General features: G+C 38.5%; 1 protein-coding gene across 1 annotated transcript; it reads right to left on the bottom strand.

Annotated features, from left to right (window-relative positions):
* Positions 1–5,171: 5,171 nt before the first annotated feature.
* LOC142181051 (uncharacterized) lies at positions 5,172–5,687 on the bottom strand. The gene has a single exon (XM_075253172.1). The coding sequence runs from the start codon at positions 5,685–5,687 to the stop codon at positions 5,172–5,174; it is 516 nt and encodes a 171-aa protein (XP_075109273.1).
* Positions 5,688–9,646: the final 3,959 nt, after the last annotated feature.

The raw sequence follows: 9,646 nt of genomic DNA, 5'->3' as shown, positions 1-9,646 counted from the left end.
TATCATGACGCCGCATGAATCAGATCTTGCGTAGTTCGGGAAGATCGAAAATGGAGTAAATAAACTAACTTTTTTTGTTGGAATTTTTGAAAGAAATGCTTTAAAAGAAGAAAGGAAATATTTTTTTTGTTGATTTTTTTATTTTGATTTTTGTTTTGAAAGACAGGCTTCTAAAAATTCATTTGCTTTTGATTTGAACTTTGGGGATTTTAAAAGTAAAAAGAAAATATATTTTGTTTGAATTTTCATTTGTTTTCTCTTTTTCTAAAGAAGAAAGAAAAATATTTTTGGATTTTGGATGTTGCCTCTTAATTTTTGAAAGAGGGACTTTCAAGAAAATATTTTGGATTTCTCACGAAATTTTTTTTTTTTTTAAAAAAAGTTACAAAAGTACTTCTAAAGAAAAAGGAAAATATTTTTGGACTTTTAATTCTCAATTTTTTATGGACATTTACAAAAGAAAGATTTCTAAAGAAGAAAAGAATATTTTTGGATTTTTGTTTCTGATTTGTTTTGGATTTTCTTTTTTGGGAAAAATACTTCAAAGTGAAGGAAACCTGTATTTTAGATTTTGATTTTTTATTTTTGTTTTTTCTGTATGAAAGACTTTAGAAAGAAGGAAACTACCGTTTTTTGAGTTTAAAAAAATTTCTTCTTTTTTTTTTTAATTTTTCAAGGAAAAATTTCTAAAGAAGGAACTAAAGGAAAATATATATTTTTGGATTTTTGAAAATTGGGGCCGGAACCGATGAGGTTTGCCTACGTATCTCACATCCAGTGAGAATCAGACCCGCGTAGTTCAGTCAATTTTGAGGGAACAGGGGAAGCATGGCACTTGAAAAATTTTGGCTAATTTTGAAATGACTTTTTTTTTTCCCAAAATTTTGGCATAGTTTTAGGATTTTCAAATACCTACCTCACTCTTGGTTTTTTTTTTCTTTTTTTTTTTGATTTTTTCTTTCCCTATTCTAGAAGTCGGTCAACATGCAAGCCGAACCAAACAGATGCGCATGTAGCACGTAAGATGCATCAGGATGGTCCTTTGATTCTGGGATCCACCTGTCCTAGACGGACCTAACTCCTGTTTTGGGTCCCCAAAGTTGATGCAAACAAGCGTTCCTACTAGGGATCCTGCATGAGGCTGAGTTATTCTATGTTTAAAAACCTGGGTATATTGTTCTAGACTTGGTGTACCCGAGCGGACAACTCGAGCCGGAGGGGGGAGGGGCTATGTACCGGGAACCAAAAGGTCATCCAGCTTTGTAACTTGTCCGAGCCTCTTTCTTATTTCAAGGTATGACACTAACAGAAAGAGGAGTCACGCCAGCGTGCACATCCCCGAAGATGAGAAGAGAAGAGTTTCGTAACAGTTTATATACAGTTCAAATAATATCAAAGCAGTAAAAAGCGACATTTAGCACATTAGGCCCAAACATGTAATAAAATCAGATAATAAATAAAAGCAAAATATAACAGTTATTTTAAGCTTGAATTTTTGAACCCTGGACTAGAGTTCGGGGTTTTGATCCCCAGTAGAGTCGCCAGAGCTGTCACACCTCCTTTTTACACCCCGAGGGTTTATAGGGAGTTTTTCCAATTCAAGTTACATTATTTGAAATGGGATTATTTATTTATCAGAGTCGCCACTTCGGATAGTTTATTTGGTGTCCTAAGTCACCGGTTTATTTTAAAATCCCAAATCGAGGAAATTCGACTTTTATTTTTAAAGTCTGCAAACCAGAAATTCTAGATAAAGAATTCACTTAACACTGGAGAAGGTGTTAGGTATTTCCGGGTTCCGTGGTTCTAGCACAGTCGATTAAACTATTAAAATTTGCCTAATTATCTGATTTACTACACGTTTTAAACCTATTGTGCATTTTTAACTTTATAACTACTTTTAATAATTAATTATTGTTACATATCGCGAATCATGTCAGGGGAATCATACCCGCGATCTACAATATGTTTAATTTATTAAAGATTAAATTGTGGTCGGGTCATATAAATGTACCCCCGAATTTTAGTAATTAAGCGTCACGACTACATCACAGGAACCGTACCCATAACTATGATAATTATTTAATTAACGCGCCTAAAGCAAACTACGAAAGTTCTAAGGCAATTTCTATACTAATTTTGTATTTATGTGAGGGCCATAGATTATGGATTTTGTTTGCGTATGGCACACCTCAAATTATTTTCTAGAAGGATTAGCTCTTGATCTAATTTCGTGAGGGCCATGTATTATAAGTTTTAAGAATGACACACCTCAAATCATTTTAAGAAAAGGGTTATATATTTTAAAGGCAAACTAAAGGTGCTCCTATTTTAATCTAATTTAAAACTAGTTATCACAACCACATCACGGGAACCGTACCCGTAGTTGTAATAATTTAATTGCTTGCCTAAAGCAAACTACGGTGTTTGAATTATTCATTTCCTATGTCTGCGATTAATGGTTAAGGTCGAAGAAGTATGGACTTCGTCGATAGGATTCCAGTGGTCCAGACTTTAACTTATATGATTATTTAAAGAATTGGGGCATTCACTAGCCTATAATGGGGACATGATTAAGTTAAAGCCTTTAGGTTGAAGTAATTCCAAATAGATTCAAATTAAACAAGTGGGGATAAGCTAATAATGCGATGCCTCCCAAACAAATTAGTCCAGTTATTTGGTAAAAATAATAAAAACAACTAGGTTATGTCAATATTCTAAAGTGATGCTCTATTAGGCCTTACTCGCAGAGCTGGGCCGAATTAAATCCAATGAACACAAAAATCACGGATTTAGCAAACTCAAAAAGCTTAGTCGTATTACATACAGAAGCTTTGAACAATTTCCATTACCAATGCATGATCCATTCATCCTACTACTAAAATGAAATTCCCAATGAACACTTGAACCACTCAATCAGCAACTTCTTCTGAATCGTGAACCAAGAAATGTAAACGGAAGAGAAATGACGCTTTAGCTCATACAAATAATCTTATTCAATCTTCAAAAAAAAAACAATTGAAGAAACATAGCAAGTCAAACAATGAACACATGAAACTAAACATAGACAACAATATGGAATAACTCCAGTCTCATTTGTCCAATTAAAGGGAATTACACAAAAAAAAAGCCTTGACATACCTAGGAGCAAAACAGAGAACAAAATTTCAAAGAAGCAAATGAAGGATGAAATCTTTAAAGATGAAACTCAACAGAAATTTCAGCAATCAACAGCAGAGGTTCGACAATAAATTCTTGGGAGCCCAGAGATTAGACTACAAATTAATAGAAAACCATAGCTCTAAACGGCCAGAAATCTGAGATTAAGCACTTCACTTCCAAGCAAGATTCAAGCATGAATACTTTCCTTTCCTCAATGAGAAATTCTCCAAGTCTTTAACTATTTCGATTTTCTTCTCCTTTTTTAGATTTCAGAGGATTTCTTTCCATTTTTAGCCGTTTTTATGCATGTGTGTATGTGATTTTGTGAAGGGAGCTGAAAATTAGAGAGAAGGCTACTGGTTTTCTTGGTCAGAGAGGTATGTAGGTCTTGGGTGTGATTGAGTGACGAGGGAATAGAGAAGAAGGGGGAGGGGTTTGCGCCGTTTCTAGAGAGAGAGAGGGATTATCGCTATGTCTATGTGTGAGTGTTTTTCAGAGAAAAATAATGGGGTTCTTGGTTTTGGTTCTTCAAGAAGATGCACAGGGGAGAGGTCTCTCTGATGGAAAACGGCGGATAGGTCTAGGTGTAGTCTTAGGTCCTTTTCTAGGTTATTTTAATGTGGGGGTCTAATTGGGTAGGTGGGTCGGGTCTGGTTCTTGGGCTGGGTAGGAAAATTTCGGGCCTGATTTTGGTACAAGAACCAACTCAATATCCAATTAAACCTTTTCTTCAATTTTCTTTTTTTACCTTTTTTTTAATTAAGAAAAAACCTAAATCAAATTTCTAAATCAGTCTAAATTGTAAAATTAATCTAATTATCTAATTATAATATTTATAACAATTACTTGATCCTAAATTAAAAGGAAAGAATCATTAATCTAAAAATTAAACGGTAAAAATGTAAAAATGAATCATTTTTGTGATTTTCATTTTTATTAAAGCAATTAATTAACTAATTAATCCTAAAATATAAAAACAAAAATCTAAATGCAATGCATGGTATTTTTTGGCATTTTTTAATGATTTTTTTTAACAAAAATTAAACGTGCACAAAAATGCAAACAATTAATAAAATCCTATAAAATGGCAAATAATTGAAAAAATCTATTTTATTTGATTTTATAGGAGTATTTTATATAGGGAAAAAATCACGTGCTCACGGGTGCTGGTGTGTGTTTATGTGCGAAGGGGTAGGAGGTACTTACCTGTTTGCGGTGGATAAGTCACTGCATAACACCTTATGCGACCGCATAAGCGTTATGCGGTGGTTTCAACTTGAGTTGCTCATGGACACAATGCGGTGCACTTGTGCGATCGCATAACTGAAATGCGGTCCGCAAAGTACATGTCCTCGCAGCATTTCTACCATAAATATTTGCCAAACAAACTGCCCAGGTCTGTGATCACTATGCGGTCCACATAGTTAAAATGCGACCGCATATGTGTAGCAGACTTCCCATGGTGATTTTTCTTCCCCTTTTCACGCAATTTTACCCTGTGTTATTATCTTTTGAATCACCTGCACTCTAACACACACTTTAAATTACTCAATTAAATCTATCTAACAAAAGTTAAAATTTAAAGGACAAAAAGGATGTTACCACACATGGGTTGCCTCCCATGAAGCGCTTGATTTAACGTCGCGGCACGACGAAGTTGGCCTTTCTTTTGGTTCACTCATTGGTCGGGCACGGACCATCTTTGAGAGCCAACTGTTCCACCAAGTGTTTTTCTCCATCTGTGCCCAACTAGTGCTTGACTCGCTGGCCATTTACTTTGAAGGTTCAGAGCCTATCCTCCAATTCTAATTCCACAGCTCCAAAAGGGGAGACATCTACCACCTTGAACGGACCGGACCATTTCGATTTGAGCTTGCCCGGAAACAATTTGAGCCTTGAGTTGAAGAGCAAAACCAAGTCACCTGACTTGAACTCCCTTTGCAAGATCTTTTTTGTCGTGGACGAACTTCATCCTACACTTTCATATGATGGAAACAGAATTCCTTCATTTAATTGAGTTGTGTTAACCTCAAATTTGCAGCTTCAGCCCAGTCCAAGTTCAACCTTTTTAAAGCCCACATGGTTTTGTGCTCCAGTTCTACGGGTAGATGACAAGCCTTGACAAAGACTACCCGATAAGGAGAAGTGCCAATAGGGTTTTTGTATGCCATGCGATATGCCCACAACGCGTCATCTAGCTTCCTTGACCAGTCGGTCCTGTTTGCATTAACAGTCTTTGCGAGAATATTCTTTATCTCCCGGTTGGAAACTTCAACTTGGCAACTTGATTGGGGATGATAAGGTGTGGCCACCTTGTGCTTGACACCATATTTCTCTAGTAGCCCCGTGAAAGCCTTGTTACATAAGTGAGACCCACCATCACTAAGAACAGCTCTAGGAGTGCCAAACAGCGTGAATATATTTTTCTTTAAGAATGTGGTCACACTCCTTGCCTCGTTGTTTGGTAAGGCAATTGCTTCAGCCCATTTGGACACATAGTCCACAGACACCAAGATATATTTCATACCATATGATTTTACAAAGGGGCCCATAAAATCAATACCCCACACATCAAAGATATCTATCTCCATCACAAAGTGCATTGACATTTCATGCCTCTTGGAGATTGATCCTTGCCTTTGACATTGGTCGCAAGCCTTGACCATTTGATTGGAATCATGATAAATTGACGGCCAATAATAACCACATTCAAGCACCTTTGTCGCCGTTCGATTTTCCCCATATTCCAACCGGTGAGTCGTGGCTCGCCTTTAGAATTAACATAATCTCCTCTTCTGGAACACACCTTCTAATGATGTTATCAGCACAAACATGAAACAAGAATGGTTCTTCCCAATAGTATTGCCGACAATCTCTCAAAAACTTCTTATTCTAATAAGCTTCTAATCCATCCAGAATAAGGTCGCTAACCAAGTAGTTAGCAATATTGGCATACCAAGGAGCAAAAGTGTTAGATAATGCCAATATATGTTCATCGGGGAACGTATCGTTGATTTCAAGAACTTCCTTTGGTCTCTCTGCCTCTTCAAGCCTTGATAAATGATCCGCCACTTGATTTTCCGTCCCTTTTCGATCTTTGACTTCGAAGTCAAATTCTTGCAACAACAGGACCCACAAAATCAACCCTAGACTTTGCATCCTTCTTTGCCATAAGATAGCGAAGAGCAGCATGGTCTGTGTACAGTATCACCTTGGATCCCAACAAGTAAGCCCAGAATTTCTCAAAGGCATAGACAATGGCAAGAAGTTCTTGCTCAGTCACCATATAATTCATTTGCGCTCCATTGATACGCTCAAATTACACTTTAATTAAATAGTGTAAGGCGGTCAGTGTCAAATATAATAACCCAACAAGGTTGGGGTCGAATCCCACAGGGAATAGGCGTGAAAAGATTACTCGAGTGGTGTTCTACTTAACTGAGGTCGTAATTCTATTCCGTTAATTGTAACAAGAGTATGATATGATTGCGATTTAAAGAGATAACTAATTATAACATTGAGAATGTAAATAATTTGATTAAGGAAACCAAGGTTGTGTCCCCTTCAATGCAATGTAATGCTATCGGTGTTAATATGATATATTTCTAATGGAAAGTTCTTTAGATATGAAAATGATTTCTAAATGACTACCCAATATTTTCCAATAGTTGGATAGTATGTCCTCTTTATGATTTTTTTCAAATATAAAAGAGTTGCAATTAAGAGTAATCAATTTATGCCAAATAAAACCCACTTATTCCTAAGCGATTCTATTAAATAAGGTTTAAAGCCTTGAGTCTTTAATATTTACTTCTACCAAACTCTAACTCACTTTTCCAAGTAAAGAAAGAGTTTAATGGCACTTGTTAATGTTTGCAACCACCAACAATAAATGAAGAATGAGAAATAAATATATATCAACCAACCATTATATATATATATTCAATGTTAAACACCTATTAACATAACAAATGCCCATTAACATAACACCCATTTAGGGTCCACAACCTTAGTATTTAAAGCGAGCTACTCATGCTAAAATACAAAAAAGATGAGAATATTAAATGCCATAAAGCTTACAAAGTGGAAGATTCTTCCCTCCTAAAGCTTCCAAAGAGAGGAATATTCAAAGGTTGGAATGTAGCTCAAAAACAAGACAAGATGCCCCCACAAAACCCCAATAAATCTATTTATAGTGGGCTAAAACTCGGGACCAATTTCGGACAAAAATACCCTTCCAGGTCAATTATGCTACTGCATTTCTGTCGCATAACAGACATGCGGTCCGCATTCTCGTCACAGCCATCGCATCTTCGAAACCCTAGTTTCCAGGTAGTCGTCACATTTAGGTTATGCGGTCCGCATTGTTGATTTGTGATCGCATTTGTCACCGCATTTTCCGCCTTTAGCAACTTCTATAGGGAACTTGTGATTCATTATACGGCCCATAAATCTGTTATGCGGTCGCATAGTGGATCACATTTCTTGCGCTTGAATTTGGCCAACAGACTGTTAGGCTTTGTGATTCCTTTGAGCACTATGTGGTCCGCATGTTGGATTTGCGGTCTGCATTCTCACATCTATGATCGCGTTGTGCCCTTTTCTTGTCCTTTTGCAGCTTTTTGATTTCATTTCCATGTTCTTGGGTCCTTAAACCTCATACACTGCAAAACATTAAAATTACATAAGTATAAAAGATAATTGCATTTAAAACAAGCTAAAATCTAAACAATTTGTATTAAATATGCCGCAATTCTCCGGCACATCAACACGTATCCTTTTATACTGGGCCCCCTTGATAGGGTTGTGCTTAACATCTGTTCGAAGTATAGGGTTACCTTGGCGCAGATCCACCCATTATTTTGGCGAACAGTGCTGATGATGAGATTTTTCGCGGAGAAGGCGGGGCTTGAACTTACGCTCAGTCATCTTATTAGGTTGTACCTGCCCTTACACCATTGAGGTCTGCTAACCTTGCGATGCCGATCGACCATGCCCTTCGTTGTTGACGATGAGAAAGATGGAGACTGGGAGTGGATGAGTCTCTTCATTTGAGTTCGGACCGCTGACATTATCCCCATGGAGCTTATACCATTCCCTGAGGAATGGAACTATACACGTAGGTGATGCATTTCGTGCCTTCTTAGTTTAGTCTATGGCAAAAGCTGGTTTCGTAATCATGCCTTCTTTTCTCTTTCTGCAGTGGTTTCGTGGGCACTGGGTGACGTTCCTGATTTGCCAGATTGGGTTCGAAAGTTGGGAAGAAAAACATCATGGTGTGTGTTATGCTATTTTTTTCCTTTCCCTTCCTTAATTTGGAGAGGCATTTTCCCTTTATGCGTATTAATCTTTCTGTTGTAGGCATCGGAGGGCCTTCCAAGGTGAGGCCACGCTCCTCTGGAGAGGGGGAAGGGTTACCGGCTTCCGGGCTAAAGAACGACAACAATAAGCGAGAGATGCTTTTTTAGGGCGATGGCACTCAAAGCAAGGCAAAACGCGACCGGGGTTTCGGAGCGGAAGCATCGTCCGAGCCTGCCGCGTCCGTGGTTCCTGGTTCGGAAAAGATGGTCTCTCCATTGTTGTCGCCTTCTTTTTTCGTTGACAGTACTTTGAGGGATACTAGAAACCCGGGGTCACATACACCGAGCGACTATGCCTAAACCAGAATCAACCCTTTCAGAGATGAGAGAACTAGGTTGGTAGATGTGCGCTCGGCCTTCGAGGAAGCCCAGCGGCTTCACTTCATGGTGAGTTTCGGCACAGGCCTTTCGAGATTCGCACCTTTCCCTTCCTTATTGGGTTTTCTTTTGCAGGGCTTCGACAAGCTTAAGTCTGGGCTGCTTCATCGTGAAGCCAGGCTGCAGAAAGCTTTGGATGAGGAGAGATCCCTTAGGTTCCTTTGCGATGAAAAGGAAGTCGAGTTGGTACACTTGCAGAATGAGGCGATCCGGAGCTTGAATTATGAGAACTACTTGAAGGAGCAGGTAATTTTCTATCCCGGGTGAGCGTGCATTCCGCCTTCTAGCTTCTGAGGCTAATGCTTCTTTTATTTCAGTTTTAGAAAAATACGGAGGCCCTGAAGCGCCTTTGGGATGAAGCTGACCGAGCTAGGCGTAAGCATGATGAGCTAAAAGCTCGGGTGGAGACTTAAGCTTTAGAGGGGAAGGGTGCTCTAGCTAGAGTTCTTGCTTTTGAGGCTCAACTTCGATTAGCTCACGATGACGCTTCGGGTCAAACAGATATGATTACGAAGCTCGAATCTAAGCTCTCGAAGGTCAGGGCTGAGATTGTTGATGCCCGGGCTAAAGCCGCAATGAGCCGAGCTAAGGCTGACCAGGGGATGACGATCTATTTAAAGGACGCTAACGATGCTCAAGCTGAGCTGAGAAGGGTCCTCAATCGCGAAGAGAGGATTGAAGAATATGCTCATTGAAAGTCTCAGAGAAAGACCCTCGAGGAGATCCGTGCTAGGGGTTTTGTCCTT

Source organism: Nicotiana tabacum, chromosome 5 (assembly GCF_000715075.1).
Source record: "Nicotiana tabacum cultivar K326 chromosome 5, ASM71507v2, whole genome shotgun sequence".
Classification (NCBI taxonomy): domain Eukaryota; kingdom Viridiplantae; phylum Streptophyta; class Magnoliopsida; order Solanales; family Solanaceae; genus Nicotiana; species Nicotiana tabacum.
This window is presented reverse-complemented; position numbering and strand designations above follow the sequence as displayed.

Excerpts from the sequence above, each read along its gene's own strand:
- LOC142181051 (XM_075253172.1), bottom strand. The coding sequence starts at position 5,687 with ATGAAATATATCTTGGTGTCTGTGGACTATGTGTCCAAATGGGCTGAA.